The sequence below is a fragment of the Serinus canaria genome, chromosome 6 (assembly GCF_022539315.1).
Source record: "Serinus canaria isolate serCan28SL12 chromosome 6, serCan2020, whole genome shotgun sequence".
Taxonomy (NCBI): Eukaryota; Metazoa; Chordata; class Aves; order Passeriformes; family Fringillidae; genus Serinus; species Serinus canaria.
In genome coordinates this window covers 28,467,134-28,491,788 of record NC_066320.1, presented here as the reverse complement: position 1 = coordinate 28,491,788, position 24,655 = coordinate 28,467,134, and the positions used below count along the sequence as shown (strand labels likewise).

At 40.4% G+C, this 24,655-nt stretch overlaps 1 protein-coding gene across 2 annotated transcripts in view; it reads left to right on the top strand.

Moving 5' to 3' along the window:
- Positions 1–24,655, top strand: part of SHTN1 (shootin 1) — a 54,699-nt gene that overhangs the window by 16,257 nt on the left and 13,787 nt on the right. For both annotated transcript variants that reach the window (XM_030241184.2, XM_030241183.2), the window contains exons 4-12: positions 1,147–1,241; positions 3,463–3,631; positions 6,143–6,240; positions 7,163–7,244; positions 8,947–9,041; positions 17,797–17,943; positions 19,238–19,391; positions 20,440–20,545; positions 22,677–22,759. In XM_030241184.2, coding sequence (XP_030097044.1) covers positions 1,147–1,241; positions 3,463–3,631; positions 6,143–6,240; positions 7,163–7,244; positions 8,947–9,041; positions 17,797–17,943; positions 19,238–19,391; positions 20,440–20,545; positions 22,677–22,759 — 1,029 coding nt within the window. The remainder of the gene's footprint in view (positions 1–1,146; positions 1,242–3,462; positions 3,632–6,142; positions 6,241–7,162; positions 7,245–8,946; positions 9,042–17,796; positions 17,944–19,237; positions 19,392–20,439; positions 20,546–22,676; positions 22,760–24,655) is intronic.

Below are 24,655 nucleotides of genomic sequence, written 5' to 3'. Positions count from 1 at the left end.
GGAGTTTTCTACCCAGTGGTATAAAATCCCTAGGTTTTAAAGCTTATCTTGCTGAAAAAGGGAAAAAATACCAGAAAAATTCCTATGGGTTTACACTGTATTTTCCAGTCTTGTTCTGGTCCCAAAGTGTTATTCAGCTGCAAGTTGTTCTTTTCTGTGCATTGAAATCCTGACACTGGGCTGAGGAGGGATTTGTGCCATGGAATGGCTTGCAGAATTAGGGTCCAGGCTGCTGTTTGGGATTGGATGATGGTGCCAGGAGCCAAGGGGGAATTGCATCAATGAGCCTAAGAAATGGAAAACTATTCTTGGGTTTCCTGCTTTGCTCCCCTGTACAACCTTAAACCTGTCCTTTAAGACTTTGAACACTCATAAAGTACTGATGGGAAATTAGTGGAATTGCAGGCCAAAATGTATCTGTGCTTTTAAATTCTTTCTGATTCACATTGGTCTCCTATGTTACAAAACAGAATTTGTTCCAGAACTTTTTGGCCACTCTTTTGCCTGTCTTTGATGTGTACCCACAGTTGTATTAGGGATTTTCTAAGTGCAGAGGGCAGATGTGTCACTTGCTCCACCAGCTGTGACAACAAATGTACAGCCATACATTCCAGCTTCAGTCAGACAGCCCAGTCTTGGTTTCAGGGAAAAATTTGGGAGTGTGTTGAAATCTGTGTTGTGAACAGTAGAGGTAGGTGAGACCATGGTGCTCATTTTAGGGCCTGCTCAAGCACAGAGAGACTGGGAATGAGAAACAGACCAGAAAGTGAAGAGGAACTTTGTAAACATCTCCTAAGGGATTATCCTGAAGGTGTCATTCTGATTCCTCAAGTGTTAGTGAAATAAAGATGATGAATGAGGTTTGTCAAGGAGGCTCCTGCTGGTCCTCTGCTTCCATAAGTTTATGCTCAGTTCTACAGTTGCCCCTCTAAAGCTGCAAACATGGCTTGAGGGAATTGCTTAAAGGGCCAACCCAAACATTCAATGCTCAGAATAGTTCCTATCTGCAGAGATTATCTATGTACTTCCCTGTGTTTGAAATGCTCACAATGAAAAGTTAGCAAAAGAAGAGATGCTGTTTCTGATCATGGGAGGCATGTGTCAATCTCAGGAAAATACTGACTAATTTTTGAACTCTTCCCTTAGTTTCTCACATGGTTATTGAGGAAGTGAACTGTATTCAGAACCATCTTGAAATTGAGAAGACATGTCGTGAAAGTGCTGAGGCTTTGGCTTCTAAGGTGAGAAGAAAGATGGTGATGCTGGCTTTTTTAAAATCTATTTATTCACCTGTTTATCTATTTATTTATTTAAAACTTGAAAATGTATGCATGACCCTTATATATATTTCTGTATAATCTTGTAGAGCTGTGAAATAGTTTGGAAGTGGCAAAAAACTAACAGCCAAATGCAAGATGCAAAATACCATTCCTGCCTTTAAAGAAAAAAAAAAAAAACAAACCCCATTTTAATGTAGTTTCTATTTTCATGGACCAGCATCCTGATCTTTAGCTTTCATATGCATTTAGGTTAAATGGAAAATAAGTTTTAGAACTCCTCTGTGTGAAAACAATAATGAGCATTTCAGTGTCTAAATCAAATGGAAAAAGTCAACCACTGCATTACATTTCAGGTGATTGTTTATGAAAGCAAAGCAAGGGCAGGGGAAAGGTGACCTCCACTGCTCTGTTGATTGCGTCTAGTCTGATGAATTTAGCAAGTGTGTAATTTTCTATATTCCATCTCATCAGAAGTGCATTATTATTAAAGAATGTTTTTATCTCTCTTATATATTTTTGGTTGTGTAAAATGCATCTGAGCCACTTCATCAGAAAATGGATTACAGCAATTTTGAACCAAATTTCATTAGCAATGCTGACTGCCTTTTTTTTTTTTCTTTTTTTTTTTCCCCTCCCTCCCCATTCCCTGCCCAAAGTACATCCTTAGATATGGTAAAAATCACACCAGCAAGAAATCACTTTAATTTAGATGCATTAGCAATGTACTTTCTGGAGGTATTTACTTAATTGTTTGCATAATGACACTATATTAGAATTCATAAGATAGACAATCAGCATATAAGTAAGAAAATGAACACATTTATGCAACTTGTCTTCTTCTCTGCACTTTGCCTGTAATGCAGGGACAAGGGCAGTTCAAAGACTCCCTTTGCTCCGTGGGGCTGTTTGTCTGTGAGCTGTCTGCACCATGGAGGGCTCCTTACACCACTCTCCCCACTGTCTCACTTTCATTCTTTAGGAAGGAGATAAATTGTTGAATAAATCCCATAGTAACTATGGGATAAATAAATCCCATAGTTGAAGGGCTGAGGATAAGGGGGATCAGAGATGATTGCTTGGGTAAAACTTTGGGGTCAGATGAACTGTACAGTGTATGTTTTCTTTGAAGATGCATATTGGAGTTCTGAAGTCCTTGTTGACTTTGGCACGTGGTGTGTCTAGCAGAAAATTGAGTTTCATTCTTAAACCTGAGCACAGGGAATACTTGGCTGCTGGGTGGACAGTCACCCTGACATTTACCTGAGCACCCTGGGGTGTCTGGATGCAGGACAGTGAAAGAAGTGATGAAAACTAAACATTTACAGTGACTCCTGTTCAGTTTTTATTGATCAAGACAGAGATGCCATGTAGAATCTCTTCTGTACCATCCACCAACCAGCCATGTGTTCAGGCATCCAGCCCAAAGTGGTTTCTGACTTGTGGTCTCACCCATAAAGAACTGGATCATGAGATGGCTCTCATCTTACATATGTTCACTCTACAGTAATAACTCCAAAGAATTTTGAGATAATTCTGTTGTGACTAGGAATATAGTAGTGGTAGTACTTGTAATTTATATGTATTATATCTATTTTATATTATTATATGTATATATAATATATATAATTATAGAATATAGTTTATATGTTTTTATATTATTTATTTTTACAGTATATGTATTATTATATATATTTGTAGTTTATATATAGGAGAAGGTAAGAATTTTTATTTAACCAGTTGATCCGACTTGGAAACCAGATGAACTTTCAGGGGCACAAACTCCTCTTCAAGTCATTCAGTTGGGACTTCTGGTACATGTTTAAAGGTGAGGAGCTGAAGCAGCTATCACAAAGCCTGTGTAGCATTAAGTCAGCTTGATAGTTGATTTGATTGATTTAAACCTACACAGTATTTATTAAACAGAAGTACCAGAGGGGAAAAAAAGGCATGGATAAAGCATCATGTTGAATTGAAGCCTTTAAGAGGAAAAAGTGGATAACCACCCCATCTTCCGACCATTCTAATGCTGAGTGGAACTTAATCTAATGTTACTTTTGTTTTCTTTGTTTGACAGATCTTTAATGATAAAGGACAAAAACCAGTTGACTTTTCTTTTTTTCTTGCCCAGCAGCTTAAAGACAGACTAACTAGGTTCTTACTGTTTGTACTTCTCACCTTTCAGCTGAACAAAGAAAATAAAACCTTGAAAAGAATTAGTATGCTTTGTATGGCCAAACTGGGCCCAGAAATCATCACTGAAGAGATTAACATTGATGAGGATGAATCATCTACGGATACAGAAGCTACCTCTGGATCATGCACTTCTGTGCACTGTCAGCAGCAAATAAAAGGTGAGCATTGCTGCTGATCCTACACCACCTGCAGGGCAGAAGTTGTCTCAAGAGCAGCAGCGTTGGTTTGGACCAGAGACTGGTCTTGTTCCAAGTCATACATCTGGGAGTGGTCAGAATCAAAGGATTTCCAGGAATGACTGAGAATATGGAGGGCTGGTAGTGTGTAATGTAAATGGTGGGGGATACACAGCCTGCAGAGGAAGTTAAATGCAAGAGGAAAATGACATCTACCCAGCTAGGAGAGTTCAATGCTACTGAATCAGTAAAAGAAACATTTCCTAAAACTCTTAAAAAAATAAAAGTTAAGTAGAAGGACAAGGTCACCTTCAACTGCAATGTCATTATTTCAGAGCTTGTTAGACAGAACTCTGTTTCCATTATGTACCTTTCTATGCACAGACTTCATTCTTGTTCCAGAGCTATTACCAAACAAGCAGCCTAAAGAGGGACTGTTGTACTGGGTGAAACAGCAAAGCTGGAGAACATGGAAATATATTGATAAGACAGATCTGTGGGCTTTTTTCCCCAGAAATTTCTGATTCTTTTTTGAAAGGCAGTTAATATTCCCATTGTCCAAAATCAGCCTTATTTCTCATCCCTGTGATGAAGTCATTGTGGCTTTCTATATTGTTGTGTCATAGGAATGCCAACATTCTGGATTTTGTGACAAGATTAAGTGTTTAACTTCTTAAAAAAAAGGCTTTCACTTTTTTTTTTGATTGTAAGTTGGAGCAGCACATGATGGTTAAGTACAACTTTTTTGAACTTTCAGTTTGACCTTGTTAATTGTTGTCTTTTTGAATGCAGCAGCTGCAATGGAGTGGTACAAAGTATCACTGAGGAAAAATGGTGTGTGTTGTAAAAATGCTTGTGAAACAATCCCACTGAAGAAATAGGGTGTCATGGTACCATTCTGTAATCAGTTTTCCATCTCTAGATGTAGGAAAAGGCAGCAAATGGTGTGATGCACACCATGCAACCCATCTGAATGGGAAATGAGACTTTGGAATACCTCCTGCCTGTACTGGAGAAAGGTGTCAAGAATACATTTAGAGAATAAGCACTGGCTGCAAATCAGATGGGAGAGTAGCAGTATCAAATTAGAGAAATATTGAACAAAGGTTTTGCTGAATCTTGATGAACAATTCAATAAAGTGTGAAAAGTGGTATTTTGGGGATCTTCTAAGTCCTTTAGCCTTCTCATCATTCAAGAAAGTAATGGATGTTTCTTGGAATGATTCCTTCTCTCCCACCACTTTTCTGTAAGGATACAGAAATAAGGTAGTAAAACCTGAGGCTCTCAGTAGTATGTGGATATGATTTCTTCTCTGCATAGTGAGGTTGATGTATCTATTGTAAAACCAGAATTAATCCGAGTCTCATAAATTTCAGTGAGTGTTTTTTCCCCATTAATTTCTCTGGAAAGCACAAATCCATAAAATGGACAAGTTGTATGAAGAGTCTTCTGAGGAAACAGGTCTTTTTATTTACTTTAGAAAGTGTATGCTTTTAATTTAGAGGACAATAAATCTGAGGCTCCAGTACTGAGAGGGGGGGATGCTGGTGTAGAATGGACATTTTCAAGATGTGACACCTACCAGAATGACATCCAGCATGTCATCATCATCATCTGCAGTTGATTAGCCACAGTTTTCTCAACTGTAGCTGGTATTCAATGAACAGCAGTGGTGTGAGATACTGGAAGCAGGTGGGGAATGAGAGCACTTACTGAAAGCTAATATATATCAATAAATTTTGATTTTTGTGGTGATTTTATGTTAACCTAAACCTTGATACATTATGTATGCAAACTGATCTCCTGTTAAGAAGTGATTATAATCAAATGTTTTATTCCATTGTGAATTTAATTTATTTCATATTTTAATAATTAAGGAACAAAAATTCTGAGGGGAAAATTACAAGCATTAGCTCTTCCATCAGTAAAGGTTATATTCTGACTCTGTTCATAATGTTACAAAGGCTATAAATTGGCAGCTGTTCAGGACAATTTCTTCTATGAAAACCTCCCAAGTATTAACTGCCTGTTGTTTTGTTTATTTCCCTTGTGACAAGAACTCATGATCCAAAAAGAATTGAAGTGTATTCATTTGTCTAAAAGGATGCTTCTTAAAAATTGCTTTCTGCTGCTTCCATACCAGAGTCTCTGTGATGTGACAGTCTCAAGAGCAGGACTGAGGACCCTCTGTGGTGGCAGGATTCTCCCTGTTATAGCAAGAAAGGAATCATTCAAAATGCAAATAAAGACAGCAGGCCTGAGCAAGGAGCTTACCTCAACAGAGTAAATCTGAAACTGTGACCCAGTTATAGATCTGTTACTTGACACTTATGCAAAGCTCATAAATTATTGAGGATGTTCCTTGGTTACAACTGATGCTTGATACGTAGTTCAGGTGTTTCATACTCGACTGTACTTGCATTGCTGTGACATTTCCTTTGTTGTTGTTTTTCCAATGAAATATATTCTTCATTTCCTTCCTCAAACTGCAGAGCTGCGAGATCAAATCGTATCTGTTCATGAGGAAAAGAAGACCTTGGCCATTGAACTGGAAAACTTGAGGTGCAAACTTGCAGAAGTAATTGAAGAAGTATGTATTGTACCATGGAAGGCGAGACCATGTTGGTGTGGAGTCTGCCTTTCTGTAACTTTTAGTTTATTTTGCTAAAATCAGTTGTGAAGTTAATTGAATACTGTCTAATCTCAAGTCCTGCCAGTGATGGATCACTTAGTGCATGTCCCTGGAAGGGACCCTCTACATCACAATCTAGTCCCACTGTAGCTGGCACAAGACTTCTCCTTACCTGTTTGATCTAAGCCCATATTACAACTGTCACCTCCCCTTCCTGACAGCCTCTCACCCATCACAGCCTGCAAGTTTTTTTTTGGATTTCCTTAAACCCATAGATGTGTCAGAAATAATTTTGTAGGACACGTAGTTTAATCACTGGTGCTGCTTCACTGAGTAAATCCCTAAGTTCAGCCATTGGCAGTGCCATGTCATGATAATTAGACCAGCAGAGTTTCATCCTTGCTTGAAAACTGGATAAGGCATGTACTGATGCAAATCAGGACTTAGTGGCTCTTCCTGTCTATGCAGCACTTGCATTCAGAAAGACACAGCTGACAGCACTTGGACAATAAACAGAGCTCAGGGAATAAAACCCAACCAAAACAGGAGCCTGACTATATCAAAATGCAAACAGTCAAGTAACTTTCCAACCAGGTGCTATGGCACCTGATCCTGAAAGGTTCCAAAGATCGTGTATTTGCAGCTGTGACTGGAATGTGCCATGGGAGGATTAGTTCATAACCCTTTTATGACATTTGTTACAACATCTGTAAGGTGAAGCAAAAACGCTTTCCATTCCACTGGAAACCCTAGCATCAAGCCAAACCTAGGAAACAGAACTACTGACAGCAAAATACTGCTTGAATTTTGTATGTGCTGTATGCCTTGTGCCTTTAACTGAAATGCTCTTGGTTTTGATGTGTTCTTTATACTTTTCTAGGTGAATAAGTTGAAAGAAGAAAAGGCTGTTTTGACAACCGAAGTTAATAAGCAACAAAAACTGTTGGAGAAATGTAACAGAGGTGTGTAGTCTCAGCAGGTTCTCTAAGACAGCTGCATCTCTAGTTTGCTGCATCCTTTGCAGGAGCTGCAGAGCTTTTCTGCTGCAGTACAAAGAGTAGGTTACAGCACAGTGACTGTGGTCCAGATCTGACACTCGACCTGATTGCTGCAGGCACTGCATCAACTCATGGAGTGTTCCAGACTCTCTGTACTCCAGGAAAAGGGGACAATGTGAATAGCAGGTGGTATGTGAGAACAGGGAAATCTTTCCCTGTGTGGCACAATTGGGAAACCAGAGCAGGGGCACAGTCCTTCCCAGAGATGGGGTTTGAACCTTAATCTCCTGCTTTCCTAAATCATTACACCAGTCTTCCTTTTCGTTGGGATGCAGCTTCTCATTTTGAAGGTCTAAGGTCTCAGGAGCAACTTGTTTTATGTTCAGAGGATGATGAGGAAAAGGCAGGAGTGCTAGAATGTGAGAAATAAGATTTCCAAGTTATGGAAGAAAATAATGAATTTTTCTTTACTGGAAAGAGAAGAGAGGTAAAACCAGGGCAGGGAAAGTCTAAAAAGAGATTTAGCTCAAAAAATAAAAGCTTTTGCTTAATGAATGTGAGTGCTTCTACATGAGTTATAGTTGATTCCAAAGAAGTTTAGAGGACAGGGAAAAGATTTCAGTTTTTAGATTACTCTGCCCTTTCCGTTTGCTGCTTACTAAGCCTTAAAAAATTAAAAATTGTTTGGTAAAAAGCCTCATTGGGTGTTTCTCATTTTCCTGAAGTAGCTGAGATCTAGTAGGGCATATCCTGTAAGCTTTCTCCAGGTATTCATCTCTTACCCCTTCCATTTGTCTGCATTTCTTAACCTATGACAGGCAGTACTCGATGACTCTCAAAACACCAAACTTCAGAACAGCTGATTAAACAGATTAACTTGAAGATTTTGATAGGATAATAGGACAGATGTAAATTTTCTGAAATTTTTTTCTAAGCATTATGCAAAGAACAATTCCTAGTTTCACATTTGCCTGTTTTCCTGGTGGGAAGAGTTAAATTAAAGCAAGATTTTTTTTTTGTATGCATGAAGTAAGCTACCAAAGTATTCAATACCTCCTGTATCCTGTGTTTATGTGGCACTGTTGGAGATGTGACTCAGTGCATTTTAGTCAGAGTTTATGAATTGATCTTAAATCTTTCTAAATATGTGCATTGTTTCTCAGGTACTTCTGTGTGTGTGTGGTTGATTTTTGTTTGCTTTTTTCAGTTAGAATCACTTTGAGAGGTATGCTGGGATGTGTATCCCACTGTCTAAATTACCACTTACTGTACCTTCCTTTAAAAACTGTTAATGCTCATCTCCAAACCAAGTAAAAAAATATGGATTTCTCAAGAATATCATAATCTTTGATAGATTCAGCAAAACTCTCTTGAGGCAAAGAGAGGAAAAAGCTGGTCTGTGGTACTTGATGCCTGTTACTGGAGATTTTGAGTCTGAAGAGGAGTATTACTCTGTTCAGAAGATTAGTAATTGTGCATATATGTGGTGAGGTTTAGGACAAATACTGCCAAGAAGACTGCATATGGAAATGTAAAACTAGGTCATGCTGTCAGTCAAGGATCCATGGTACTAGGGAATAGCAGCTTATCTGGGAAAATCAAACAGTACTTCTTCTTTTGATCTGTTCCACTTTTCCTTCTGATCTTGTGTAATTCATATAAACAGTGTCTGTGCTGGCAGTAGAGGAATATGAAGAGCTTCATGAAAACTTTGAGCTGGAAAAGAACCTGCGGAAGAAGGCAGAGTCATTTGCACAGGAGGTGAGTGGTCAAGGGAAAAATTAAGACATTGCAAGTGGGCAAAACCTTGCCAGCTTGGATGATTTGATTTCAATTCCCAGCTCTTGTCCAACCCCAGATACTGCTTAGGTAACATCTGTATTTCATCAATAAAAATGAGTTTACTGTTTCAACAAGCATTTATAAAGCACTTTGGAATTATTCATGCAGTCTTACCTATGTCCCCTTTCAAGGCAGGGCTTTAAATTTACCATGGGCTTAGTTTGCTCCAACATCCCAATGTGGAATATATAGTGGTTGGAACTGGGAGGGATTAGCTGTCTTTCTAGTGATATAATTTGAAGGGATGTTTTTTGTTTTTTTTTTCCTTGAAAAGTATGTGAACTCCTGAAAAAGGTGTTGAAAACTACAGTATCAATTGAGGGATGCATTTTGAAAGATTATGTTGAAAGTATTTTTTGTAATTGACTAACAAGCTGATAGGCAACTTAGGTACAATGCCAAAGAAATGCTGATTTTTTTATAAACAGCTATTTCTTGGGTTTTGTCATTATTTAGTTGTTGCCACTTCCAGAATATGGGCCCCTGTTGGTGTAGACTGTCAGAGTAGCTGTTCACTTGAAGGTTTTCATTCCATAAAATTCTTTTATCCAAAATAGAATCACAACAGTGAACTTCAGGCCTGCATTATTCTTCCCTTTCTGTACCTGCTTGTCTTCTTGTGGTATTGTGCTGCTCAGAAAGATTTTTAGAACAATTTTTAAAATACATGACCACGTGACAACAAAGGCATTGCCGATTCCTGTTTGGGGAACCAATATTTAAAATTAATTTAAAAAGCTGTTATTATTGGCCTAGTTTCACACTGATGGTGTCCCTTGGGTGACCTGAGGCTTGAGACAGGCTCTGGCCACAACTACATCCACAGCAGCACAGATTTCTGCTCCAGTGAGGCTGTGACAGCTTCCTCTCACAGGGATCATGCTGCGGGGTCACAGCTGTGTTTGGAGAGCTAAGTTTTCTAGGATGTGCTTACAGTAGCTGTGTTTGGGTTATCCTAAGGATGTTCAGGGATTTTCTGCCTGCTTTCATTAGCCTGTTTTCTCTGTCTCTATAAAATGTTTATTTTAAACCTCAAAATTTCTGCTGGATTTTTGCTTGGATTTTGCAAAAGCCACAGTGGTTGGTTGTGTTAAGCTGTTGGTTGTGCAGTGTCAACAAAAGGAAGAGCTTTGAATAAAGGGAGCACTGCATGTGCAGTGCTTTGTTCTTGGTTTGCATGGAGCACTTGGAGAAGGGAAAAAGGCTCCAAGTAATGTGGCTGTCAGTGCAGCTGAAAAATGGCACATCTTAGTGTTTTGTATTAGTGTTTGTGATGTCTCAAACAGCCAACTGTGTATTTTAGCTCAGTAAAATCCAGAACTACAGCCTGTGTGGTGGTGGGCACGTTATCTGTCCAAGGGGCTGAAGCCCATTAAGTTTTGCTTTCATGGTGTGGTCAGCCAATGCATTCAGACCCAATCCTTTCCCTTTCTCCATGGCATGGCTTCATCTTCTGTCTTTGCATTATGGCTACCAGGGGAGAGGCTGGTGGCTGCTTTTCAAAGGGGTGCCCTTGGCCTCCTGCCCTTGTGACAGGTGAGGAGGAATCTGCCCAAACAGGAGCACTTGGGAGTGCAGGTGTGAGAGGGAAGGGCAGGTGAGCGTGTGTGCAGAAGCGAGCACAGATGGGGGAGAGCAGAGACATGGAGGGAACAGGCACATATAGGAATGAGGGAACACTTGAAAATCAGAGCTTTTGATTAAAATTAAAAAAAAAGCCCAATACAGCTTTAATTATAGTCATGCTGCTGGCACCACCATAATATATATTTAATTAATCAAAAGTGATCCAACTTCAAACATTAGAATTCATGCTCTTTAGAGGTTCTAAAGAAACTGAGTAAATATTGTCAGCCGTGGTGTGGAGAGGGGGAAGGAAAAGGAGAGAGGTTTTGAAGTGAGTCACAATCCATTGTGAAAGGTACAGGAATCTGCATAAAAGAACTAAATAAATAGAGTGTGTAAGGGGCGGAGGCATGGAAAAATCTGTACCTACCTGAATAAAACAGGATTGTTAACACAGGAATCTTGGCAAGCTTAACCAGAATTCTAGTGTCAGGTTTTAAGAGACACTTGAAGATCTCTCAGCTGTTTGTGAAGCAGTTTATAAGAAAACAAAGGAAGGCAAAGAGTATCTTGAAGGCCATTGCAATAATATAGAGGTAGCCCTGAAAAGCACTCTCCCACAAAGATGAGCAAAATACAGTACATGCAGCCAAAGCAAGCCAAAAGCAGAAGAACACGGTGTGAGAAGCAAATAGAAACTCTTAGCCATGCAAAAATCTCCTGAGTTTAACAAAATAATCCTGCATAAGTTGTTTATTAAACATACATCCTGCCCTGCAACAATATTTTGTAAAGTGATGTTGGGGTTTAAGCCCAGCTTGGCAACTCAGCCACTTGCTCACCTTCCCCCCATAGGATGGGGAAGCAAACTGGAAGTTAAAAATGAGATAACTCATGGGTTGGGATAAAGACAGTTTCCTAAGTAAAGCTAAAGCTGCTGCACCGAAAAGCAAAGCAAACCAAGAAATTCATGCACTGCTTCCTATGGGCAGACAGATGCTCAGCCTTCTCCAGGAAAGCCGGGCTCCATTAGGTACAGCTGCCACTTGGGAAGGCATACACCATCACTCTGAGTGTCCCCCTCTTCCTTCTTCTTCCCCCAGCTTTAGATGCAGAGCAGGGTGCCACATGGTCTGGACTATCCCTGTGGGCAGATGGGCTCAGCTGTCCTGGCTGTGTCCCCTCCCAGCTCCTTGTGCACCCCAGCTCACTCACTGTGGGGTGGGGTTAGGAGCAGAAAAGGCCTTGACTCCATGCAAGCACTGCTCAGCAATGATGAAAGTATCTTTCTGTTATCAATGCTGTTTTCAGCACAAATCCAAAACACAGCCCTATACCAGCTGCTGTGAAGAAAATGAACTCTTCCAGCCAAAACCAGCAGAAGTGAACAGTTTAATATTAGTGTATGCTGGTGGAGAGGTAATCCCTGCACCTGAAGGGCTTGGAAACCTCATGGGGAAGAAGCAGTGTGCTCTCAAAGATGACATTGAGCTGATTTTTTCCCTGCCCTCTGTATTTTGGACAAATAGAAATGAAGTGTCAAACTGCAGTTTGAGCAGTTTGTTGGGGCTCTTTTCACTTCTGAGGCTTGCACAGGCTTTTTGCTCAAAATGCACAACTGGAAAAAGAAAAGAAAGGTTTCCCAAGTGTTTATGGTAACCTGTAAAACAATTTGCAGTTAAGAAGTTGAAAGGCTGCATTCAGAGGAAATACTATCCAGATGAATTAAAACAATTCAGTGAATCTCTAATGTGCATTGTTCATCTTTTCATTGACTTCCTCTCCTCAATGATTTCACCATCCTACAGCAGTTGGTGTTTTTAAGTAACTACTGCACAACAAAATGTGCTTATTTAACTTGTGTGCCTCAAAATACCTGCATCCCATACCTGGGCCAGTGCACAGCTGACTTTACTTACTCTGGGACTGAATCTTCCCATATTGAAAGATAAAAGGTGGCTTCAACTTGGGGAAAATCATTGTCACTCTTAGCAGGTGTCTGCACTGCTCAGGAGGTTGAATGCAGTGGGTTTGGTTATCTTGATGACATGAGCTCCCACAGACCTCTTCCTGAGATGCATTTGTGACCTTTTGAGTTAATTTTTGAGGACTTTTGCATTAACATATTACATCTGTGAGTGGATACTGCAAAAGCAGCACTGGAGAAGCAGCTCTGTGCTTGCAAGTGCCACTCTCTCTGCTTTACCCAGGATAGTTGACTGCAACTGGTATCTGAAGATAATTAATTTGCAGTCCAGCTGACTGAACTGGATTTAATAATTAAAGAGACATAAGTAGTTAGTACTTGAATTCTCCCGGGCTTGGATGTTACCACTTTTGAAGCATGATGTAATGCTAATTTGTTTCATCAAGCTTTTTCTCAGGAAGAGGCTTGGGGAATGGTAACAGATGTATGCTCTAGGAAAGTCTTTGGTCTCTTTCCCCCCCCATCTCTTTTTGTTCAGGCAATTAGTCTACGGGGGAAAAAAGTGAAGATGTTTCCTCCTTTTTCATGTGGTATATAATCTACTTGTGAATCTCTTAGATGGTGTCTAAATGCTGTAAGGCTGTGAGCATTATAGAATGTATCACTGTGCTTCTACCATGACAAAAAGAAAACTGCAGGAAATGAAGAATTAAATAACAAATATTTTTCCTCTGTATTTTTTGCAGTTATGCCTCATAAGTGAAGAATGAGTTTGAGAAACCCTTTTGTACAGAGCAGGCTGGTAAAATAAATAATGCTCTGTTTTTAAGGAGGTCACATTGATGGGAGTACAGTCTGCTCACCCTCAAAAGTCCATGCTCCAAGCACCTATGTGGTGAGAAGCAAACAATGGACAAAAAATAGGCTTAACTCATCTGCTTCAATTCTCCCATTCTGAATGAATTATACTTCTTATTTTGAGCCACAAAACTTACTAATGCTGCAGCTTGTAGCTCTTTCAAAACAGTCCCTTCAGAAGCTGTCTGGCAATTAGCCAGGTAACTAAAATCAACTGGATTTTATCTTTATTGGTCAGAAATATTATGAATCATCTATTCATAGCCAAGATGATAACCAAGTGACTCTTGGCTGTCCATATTATGTATATGACCTTTCTCTTAGTCACACTGCTCACTTAATACAACTAGATCAGACTTTGACTCCACTAAAGGAGTTTTGGGGTTTTTTTCCTGATTAGCCATTGAACTAAAAACTATACCTGGAGTTGTATTTTAATCCTAATTTTTGAGCCACTTAGTGCCCTGTCAAGCCATAATTAGACATGATCACTCTGTCCTTCTCATCACATAAAATCCTTCAAACAGCCTATTCTTTTGGGGAGATACAAATACCTTGATCCTACCTCTCTTGGGACTTAGTTGAGGTCTGAACACAAGCTGTAAGGCTTTGGGGTACACATAATGCAAAAGGCATCAGCTCCTGTAAACTGTGACAGATGTGAATGGGTTACCCCTGTGTGACTCACTGATTCCTCACTAGGTTGTGGAGGGGATGGGGCAGTGCTGCTGAGGATTGAAAGAAGGACCAGCTGCTCAGCTGAGTGATCTCTTCTGTTTGACTCTCCCAAGTTTGACTCTGCCTTGCTACTCACCTTTTTTTACTCTATTTGTAATGGACAGCATGCCACTGATTTTTATTTTACTTTATGCAACCACTGATTACCTTATTAGAACAGCCCCTGCTGTATTGGGACATTTTTCTCCCTTAAACTGTAACTAAGACAAAAAGGTTATTGCTTAAATACCCAAAGGATGTATAGATGGAAGTGCAGCTTCACATGGATATTAAAGAATTCCCTTTGTCATTGTTTTCCTCCTGGGAGAAGGGCTGGTTTGAAAGTATCCAGTTTTATCCTGAACCTTACTTGAACAAAGCTTGGTGTTCCCAGGGATTTGACACTAACAGAGTTGCTTTCTAACGTTTTTAATGAGGAAGAATTCCTTTTTCAGCCCTGCTGTAAACAAAAACCAGCTGCAGTGAATGCTCTGTCGGGTAAGGGCCTAGAGCAAGGGTTCAAGGGAAAAGCTTCTATTATTTTCACCCCCTTCTTTCCACCTCCCCAGCTCTGCTGATAGGAAGTGGCCAGCTCCCAGATTTCCTGTACTTTGCAGCTTCTCTTTGTAAACTCAGGGAGAGGAAGATTCATAACTGGTTTGCACAATAATGGGTGATTTTAAAAATGAGACTGATAGGTGTAAGCAAGCTGTTTTTCTTTGTGGTCTGCCTGCAGCTGCAGGCATGGTTTTCAGCAGATTCCTGCACTATTGACTTGTGTTTCCAGCATTGATTGGGATGCTCTGCAGATAATTGTCTAGCAGGTGGCAAAGTCGGAACTAATCCATCAATTGGTTAAATTCCACCTAGTCCAAATAATCTTGTTAGTAGCTGTTTTGCCCTTTCAGCAGTCACTTTAATTAATATTCAGGGTTGTGCAGACAGGCAGGTTTCCACCCTCCTGAAGGAGGAATTGATTTTTTTAAAATTTTAAGTTAGAATTAATTTGTAAGGGTCTTTTTTGTCCTATGTCAAACAGTGCAGCCTCTCAAAAACTTGGAATTAGTACCACCAGCTTGCTTGACACAACTGTCCTGTCTGGTTTTGTCCCTTCCACTTAGAATATGTTGGCACTTGTTGTTGAAATTATGTAAGTAACTTCTGAGATGGTGTGGACTACCCGTGAGAATTTGGTTCCCATGTGTCTGATTGCAGCATTACCTTAGAATTATTCTTCTGTAATGTTGAAGATTCTTTCATATTTGTGAGTAGGAAAATATTTGCAATATCACTAAAGCAATTTATAAAGCTAATTGAAAATGCAGGACTTGATGCGAAAGCTTCTGAATGGAAAAGTTTTCATCCAGGTCTTCAAAAGGATTTTTTATCATTCTGTTGCAGAAGAACATGAAACAAAGTGAATATGAATTTTCTACACTTGGTGAAGTATCTGCTCAAGTTGAAGAAATCAAGTTGCTCTACTTGATTTCTTCTTGTTTTGGCAGCTTTCTGCTCCCTCAGGCTGGAACAACTCTGGTTGAATTTAGTGGCAGAAACTTGGTGAATAAACATCTGGAATTAATCACCTTAAAGTATTTTTCAGATTCAAAAAAAAAAAAAAAGAAAAAAAATCCAGGTTTTTGCTTTGCTTTGAAAGCATGTAAACTGTGATGTTTGCTGAAGTTGGCTTCTGGAGAGAGGTTGTTTCTGTCAGGGTTAAATAACTTCTGTGAGTGACTTGAGAGGAACACAGAAAACTTAGAGACAGTATTGAGTTGTTTAGCAGTGATTTAGAGGCCTTTCTCAAGGATAATGTTCAAAGATGCTGTTTCTTTTAAAAATATGAAGTGTTAAATGAATCAGTTGCAGTACAAAGGCAAACCTTTATGGATTGTTGTGAGTAGCTTTGATTCTGAAATTCTCTTGCCCTTGAATTGTTTTTGCCCCAGCCCTACTAGTAAAAGATAAGATAAGCATAAATTGCTTTGACTGGCAGGATTTGGGGACAGAGAGCTGATGTCCAGTGCACATTTGACTTTGCACTGTCAGCACTTTGTTCCCGTTTGCTGTATAACAAATTGCAGCACCAGTGCCCACATTCATCACTTCCTCTCCATCAAATGCTTCCAGTCCTTTGCTGCCTGTCCCCATGGCAGAGCTTTGCCCAGTGGAGTGTTCACTGCAGGTTTTATTGGTGTTAGGGCTGCATCACTTGACTCCTCCTGGCATGCAGGGTCACACAGGCTGCCAGGGCAGGTAAAAGTTCAGCACGGTCAGTGGCTTTCTCAGTATGTCTGCACACAGCTGCTTGCTGGGAAGGCTCAGCTGAAGGGTCTGTGCAAAGAATGTTTGCCAAAAGCATCAGCTCGTACTTAATATCTAATTGTATTAAAAGAAATAAATCACAGAGCATTGCAGTGGCACCAGAGGGGAAGAAACCATGTGTCGTATCTGCAATTCTGGTTTGTCATGGCACTTTTGTATTTCTAATACTTTATTCTTAAAATATCTCCTTGCTTTTGCTGAGCTCTACAACAGTGTTTTTGCAGTCTGAGGGAGTACCTGCATTCTCAGGCTGTTCTCTGTTCTGCTGCCAGAAGTGGCTCTGCTGACCTGTGCACACTCACGTGAAACCTCAGCATGACCCAGTCCCTGTTTCTACTCTACGAACAGGCACAGCTGAGTTTGTCAAGTGGAAGCCCTTGCTGCCTGGGGGCAAACATCTACCTCAAAGAGATGTCAAGGTGCAGAACAAATTCACTAGGTTTTTTGTTTTGTTTTTTTTTTTTTTTGTTTTTTTTTTTTTTGGAAGCGATCTTTATTTTTTTCCTAGTTCCTAAACAGTCTGAGAGGAACAGATCTCTCAGGGAAATTGCATATGCTGACAGCTTCTGCACCTCTTAAGTGAAGCCTAGAGATGTGTGGGATTTTTTTATCAATGTCAGATCTATAGACCTTTTGATTTTTGCCTGCCCCCCACAATGTAGTCATTTGCCACATCAAAAATATAACTTGGGAAGAGGAAGGAACACAAGGATCAGAACTAAAAGGCTGAAATTTTCCTAAAAAGCCTTTTCCTAGGGGAAGTGCCTGCACTGATAACACAGCCATGGACTGAAATTCGTTTCCTGAAGAAATGAGTTTCCATCATTCACATATCCAGCTAACCCTCAAGTGAGTGGCTTTATGCCAAGGCTTGCAGATGTGTTTGAGGAGTGTGAATTCATAGACATTTTATCTTCCACCTAGAGTTCTTTTAGTCTTTCCAGAGCTCCCAGAATGGGGCTCAGATTATTCCCATTTCCAGGAAACAGAATTGAGAGATGTGTTTAAATTCTGAATGCTGCCAACATGTGGGTAATTGAGGTGTAGCAGTGGGTGGTTCTGAGCAAACACCTGGTTCCTTTCAGTGTGAGCTTAGCCCTTGTGAATTTTGCTCCCAAACTTCCTTTCCCCTTCCTTTCCCCTTCCTTCTCAGCTTCTTCCTCCTTATTTCTACCACATTAACCCAATGTTAGTATCTCATTTTCTTTCCAATTGCCATTTTAGAATCAGACTGTGCTTGCCTGACTGTTGTTTTTGTTGGGTGTGGGCTTGTTTTGGCAGATGTTTATTGAACAAAACAAGATGAAAAGGCAGAGTCAGTTGCTTCTGCAAAATTTTGCTCCTGATCAACAGCTTTTGAAGGCTTTGGATGACAATGCTAAGCTAACCCACACATTAGAAGAAGAGAGGCTTCAACACCAGCAAAAGGTAAAACAGAATTTCTTTTGATCTCATCTGGAAGTTTTTGAAAACCTCCTGAATTTAAGGAGGGCAGTGTCTTAATTGCATTCAGGATTACTTGAGATTGTGTCCCGTGTAAGAGCTTCGAGTTTAAAAACTAAATTTTAGAGAAGGTTGTGATTCCCTTCTGAGTCACTGTTCAGATATCAGTACTGAACTCAAAGGCTCCTGAGCCTGAAGAGGCTCTGGTTTAGGCCACTATTTTATTCTGGGTGCCAGTGAAGTGCAATTCCAAACAGTGAGTCAGGTTCCATTAAGTGAAGAGATGGCAAGAGCATAGTTTGGACATTGAGTAATACAAAGGGTGTCTTGGGGGTATAAGGAAAGAGCAGGAGGTGAGAGGTAGGCAGTGCACATTAGTGCTTTGGTTCGTGTTGAACAAATAGATGGGGGAAAGCCAGGCAGGCACACTGGGGCAGGGAAGTGCAAGGTGAATCTACAAAGTGCTGTGAGAGGATCTAAACTGAGAGGATATAAACAAATTTATTCTCTGAAACTAGACTAGATCAATCTCTTTAGTGGGAGAAATCACTACTGCTTCCCAGGAAAGCCTGAAAATGAGCTTTGCTTTAGCCCTGGGGCCTGTTCCTGAAACTCTGTTAGTAGAGTAAGAGTAGGGATAAAACAATTCCTGTTCTTTCATCAATGCAGCAATACTAAGACTGCATTCTCAAATGCTCTGAAGGAATATTTTGGAAGAATCATCTCCAGTTCATAGAAAACCTCTTCATCTTTAGCTACTTGGAAGTCTAGAGCAAAATGTATATATTTTGGGAGCTGTGAAGTTACTGCTACTCTGCATCTGAATGCTGCCTCTGATTCAGATATTCCATAATTCCCCCACTGGCATCTGCATGGGTTGAGACAAGGAAGTTGAAATAATGAGCCTGTCAGTGGAAGCAGTAAGAGAACAAAAATGTCAACGTTCTCGTGCTTCAAATGAGAAAATGTTCTGAAATTAATTATGTGATAAAACCTCTCTAAAAAGAAGAGGGAAGAATGTAAAGCTTAAGTACTTTGGAGCTAAAGACATATTTTAAAGAGATAAAGCAAGTTGGGATCATAACAGAAAATTCTGACATCTCTCAGAAGAATCTTTCCAGCTCTCATTCAAAAATTTTCCTTTTTCTGGGACTTGTGCTTCACTCCTGTACTATAACATGATGTTTTCAGGCATAATTGTGCCTAGTGGGTTGTTTGCCAACAGGAGGGACAGAAAATGTCTTTTATTGTGATGAATGCTCCTCTTTGCCAACTGCAGATTAAAGAATTGGAAGAGCAGCTAGAGAATCAGTCACTGCACAAGGAGATTGGTCGCCTTAAACAGCAACTAGAACTTCTGGAAGAAGATAAAAAAGAACTGGAGCTGAAATGTCAGCATGCAGAAGAAAAAGCTAGGGACCTAAAGCACTCAGGTAAAACTGTGTAATAACTTTCATTTTAGGGATAAAGTGTGTGGGATAGTTGGTGCACATCTACATTTGACACCCTAGAAGCTTTTGTCTAGCAATGATCCAGACCTTTGCTTCACTAGACAAAGTACAGCAGCTGCCTGCAGCTGCAGAACAACTGTGTCCAAGATGTGTGTGAAGGAATAGCCTTGTAAAACTTCTGTAAGGAACAAAAATCCTGTGGTTAGGTTGCCCTGAGTCTTACAGATGGATAAATATATGGGAATAAGTCTCTATGTGAAAGACACAAAAGATTATACTTGGACTTCAAAGTCATTCAGTTGATTTTTAATTGTTGTTACCTTTTAAAATTTAAAAGCAAGCTTAAAACACTGCAATTTTAATTTGAATCCATCACTGCAAGAACAAAGAACCATATCCACTTTGGAAATCATATTGTTCTGCCATAACTTACTGCACACAAACAGTTGCTAAGGATTTTTGTAACAAAAAGAAATTCAGGACTTTTTTTTTTTTTTCTGTTTCTGCCCCTCCCCAGTTAATTGTATTTGACAGCATTTCAGGTGCAGAAAAGTAATTTCCACATTTTAGGTCTGACATGAAAACAGGAGAGAAAAAAAGCATTCTGCCACAACCCAATTTTGACCATTTTTATGGGGAAAGCCCACACCATCAGCAAGGCAGAGGCAGGTCTGGAGGTTGAAATTGTCAATTTCTTTGATCTCCTGTTAGTTTATTCTCAAATAAACATGAGATACACCGTTGCAGAAATGGGATCAAGTTTTCCCTGCTCTGTCATTTTATGTGAAGAATCCTGTGTGAGGGTGAATTTCAGTAGTAACTCAGGTTGGAGGCAGCTGTTTTAATGGGAATCCTGTGCGTTGTTCTTGGTAGAAAATGTCAAAAAATGGACTTTGGGCAGTTGTGTGGTTTAGTCTTGTTTGTTCTTTAGTTAATCAGTAGAGTTTTTTTCTCAAACCATCAAAGCTGGTTTTTAGAGGGGATGAGTGAGCCCAGGAGCTGACTGGTTTGTTTCTTTGCTCCCGTGCAGTTGATGAGCTTCAGAAGCGAATCCAGCAGTCTGAAAATCCTGCCCCGCCTCCGCCACCGCCTCCGCCGCCGCCTCTCCCTCCTCCTCCTCCTCCCAACCCCATTCGGTGAGTGCTCCCAGGCAGGGCTCAGCACTGCTGCTCTGCAGAGCTCCTTACATCACTGGCATCCAGGCAGGGAGAGTGTGTTCAAAGGCAAAAAAGGCTTTTTTCACCTGTCTGGGGTTCCTGAGCTGCAGTGTGGCTGCATTTCTCTTCACAGAGAAAAGCAAGGCACAACTTCCCAAGGATATTTCTGGGAATCGCAGTGGGGAACCTCAGAGAAAGAAAAAATAAATTTTTATCTCATTTGCTGTGCCTGTGTTTGTGCAAAAGCAGAATGCAATATGGAGATTGTTTACCCAAGTGATGGGGTTTTGTTTCCTTGGCCTGCCAGGGCCAAGCACGTGTCCAGGCTGTTGGTCAGCAGACAGTCACAAGATTCTGTTCAGTTGAGTGGAGTTGGGTGCTTGAGCAGATTCAGTGTAATATAATATAGAATAATATGGTATAAAGTAATTAATTAGCCAGTGGAGTCAGATGCATCATTTTCTCCCTTCATCATGGGGGTTGCCCTGTATTTACTGTACTGCAGGACATGCTCAGTGCCCCACCGGCCCCCAGACTTAACAGCCTGATCAGTTCTGAGCAGTGCTTGCCTTGCCAAGCCTAACAGATTGTCTAGACTGTGATTTTGGAGGAGGAGGGATACCTGTCTCCTCTAAATTTAGGAGATTATTTTTTTTCCTATTCACCTGATAGCTGTAATTATAGACTTGTGAAATGGTTTCTATTGCCAAGAAAACTCCTTTGAACCAAAGGATATGTTAGATTATTGTGTGTCCCTTCATGTCAGATACTGATGATGAAAATACAGACTCCATTGAGTTCCCACAATTACTTTCATAAGTTAAAAAGGAGGAAAAAAATAACAAATGAAAATCACCACCCAGTCATCAAGCATTTTTGGACAAAATTATCAAAATTTGGCTTGATTTCTACAAAGGACTGTAAAAGAGGATGGCCAGTCTCTGCTGATGTATCAGGCATTAGACCTAAATTAATTAACAAAACACGAAAGGGCACTTAGGTAATTTTAAAAACTGCTAATCTTCATGTTGTCTGCTTGTTTTTAAAAATAAATGACTTGGATGACAGTTTGCAGCCTTCTGTAATGACATCCAGGAGTCTTGTTAACTATTGTGTTACACTTATGAATAGATGTGATTATTGGGGAGAATTCATCCCTTTATGCATCTTGCATTGTTTTTAAGAAACTAAACATGTTCAGGAAGATTGTGTTTGGCCTTTTGCTTCTTTTATGTCCAATAACTCTTTTGGCCTGCCTGCTCCTTTCTCACTGATGGATAGCATGAATTAACTGTGTAGAGCTGTTGTGGGATTTTTTTGTTTAAATTTGTGCCCTTTACTGTTTGGAATAGGTGCAACTATTAATTTTAAGCCCTGTCATAGCAAAGTCAGACTATTTCCTCATGCACTGTGATGTGTATGTGGATAGAAGTTGTTTTAGGACATAGGCACTGGGTGCTGCATTTTTCTGGGACAGAGTTTTGACCTTTTAGGCAGGGATGTCACTGCTGTGTAAGGAATGATGTTCAGTAGGGAGTGACTGGCCTCACTGATACACCAGATGTGCACAGAAGCTTGTTCTTGAAGATGAATAATTTGCTGGTGTGGACTTTTATATTGTGAATATAGTGAGGGGATAATTATTTGACACTGTAAGAGATTACAAACTTGGAAATGGTGAGGAGATACTGATCACCATATTTAAGTGTCCTCTGGAGAACAATACTTCAACATCTACAGCTCTTCTTTCTGTTTATTATGCCAGAGCAGCTTCTGTTTGTCATGTGTCACAATGAGAGCCTGGCTTTTAATATTCAAATCTGGAGTGTTTTGATTTGTGCCTAATGCCTGTTAAAAAGAAATAAATTTCTCTGGTGCATTTTGATGGGAGGCATTGTGGGGGGTAATTCAGTGCATCTGCATTCAAGAACCATTAAATGAGTCTTTTGTAAGTGGCTGTATAATCAGGTGTAAGCAGGCTGGTGCTGGGTCATGTTCAGGCTCATTCTGACAGTGGGGACCCAGGACAGAATGACAGTGGGGACCCAGGACAGAATGACAGTGGGGACCCAGGACAGAATGACAATGTGCAGTTTCATTTCCCCCCAAGGTCTCTCATGTCAATGATTCGCAAGAGATCTCACTCCAACACCAACGTGAGCAAGAAGGAGAAGCCTCCTCAGCAGGAGTCAGGTATGGCTCATCCCTGATCAGGCTGTGTGAGTTATCCACTGGGACTGTCAGAAAGGAGCTGGGAATGAAGTTCTGAATGGTGGTTCAGATGCTTCTGATTGTCAGCATTAACACAGCTCTCCATGCCCCAGCACATTCCTCTGCCTTGCAGTCCAGAAATGGGATTGCAGCCCAGGAGTATGTGCACCAAGATGGGAAGTGGTATCTTTGGTACTTCAGCTTTGGTATTCCTAGGAGGGGTGGCTGAGGACTCTGGGCTTATCTGGTTCAGAGAAAAGGAGGCTGAGGAGTGACTTTATTGCTGTCTACAGCTCCTGAGGAAGTGACAGGGAGAGGGAGGTGCTGAGCTCTTCTCCCTGGAATCCAGTGACAGAACACATGGGAGTGTTTAGAACTGCATCAAGGAATGCTAAGACTGGACATAAGGAAGAATTTATTTATGGTGAGAATGGTCAGACACTAGAAAAGGCTTCCCAGAGAGGTGGCTGGTGCCCCAAGCTTGTAAGGTTTTGAGGCCCTTAAGAACATGCTTTAACTTTTGGTCAGCCCTGGAATGGTCAGGCTGTCAGACCAGATGGTCACTGCAGGGCGCTTCCAGCTGAAACATTTTGTTGTGTTCTACTCCAAACTTCCTTGAGATCCCAAGTAAATTTGTGTGGCCCTCATAGCCATCTCTGCCTCCACAACTGAACTGGTCATCAGCATCCACTTCTTCCAGAAGGATCAGAGTTTGAACAGTCTTTGAGGCTGCAGGTCAAAAACCTCAAGGGAACACCTGACACTTGCTGTAATTGGTGAAAAGTTCTAATCTTCCTGCTTGAGCTGCAGCATGTGCAGGGCTTTGTGCTTCCACAGGTTACCTGGAAGAGGCAGAAGACCAAACCTAAGGGCATTAAACAGAGAGCAGGTTATATTCAGCATAATACAAGGAAATTTCTGAACTTCCACATGGCAATTTCTTTTGTTCAGAGCCTCTCCACAGAGCTTGTTTGTTAAATACTTCAGTTTTCATCCCTCAATTCATATCTTGTGAAATTACCACTCAGAGTTGACTGTAATTCTAATCCTTTAATAACACTGAAAACCTAAAACAAAACAGCCTTGCACTAAGGTGGCTCTGCATGCAAAGTAACAGCTGAAATTGCATTTTATTGTTGTTAATGGAAGCTGAAAACTTAGTAGGTTGAGAACAGGAGTTAAGTACAGATTTGCAAATGACTGTGAGTGCCTGAGGAGTCGGGGCTAGTTAGACAGGCATTGCCAGTTAAATAACCAAGGGTTTTCTTGCTGTTTCTCTCTTCCTTCTGAAACAGCAGGAGTTTGTTTTTAGTGAATTGCTTAACTCATTTGCTGCCACTTAAACAAAGAAGGGAACCTGGCTGAAATTATAGGATATAACTGTTAAAAAGACCCCTGCTGTTGGCAGACTAATGGTATGTAAGTCAGGCTGGATTGTTGCACGGAACCAACAGGCAGGAAGTGGGGGAAAGAGAGTATTACTCCTCCCATTCTCAGGTGAGGAACTGAAGAATGGAGTGATTTGGGCAGGTCCCTGGGGGAATTTCTGTGAACTGGTTACCAGTCTGAGAGAAACAAGGTTGTTGGTCTGGAGAGAGTAGTTAGAGAGATGACCTTGTCTGAGATCTCTGATGAAGGGTCAGTCTTCTCTTTCAGTAGAAGTCCAGTTATGGTGCCTTGATTTGTCAGGGTTCCTTACCTTGAAGCATCCTAGATGTTTTGATTACACCTTTTTGTTGAGACTGTCACAAGCAGTGATTGCATGAAATACTATGAAATTCACTCTTAAGTTCTCAACTCCCCATTCTTTCATTATTTATTCGTAAACTAACAGTTCTGACCTTTCTTCAATTACATATAAACTGCTTTTCCTCTTAA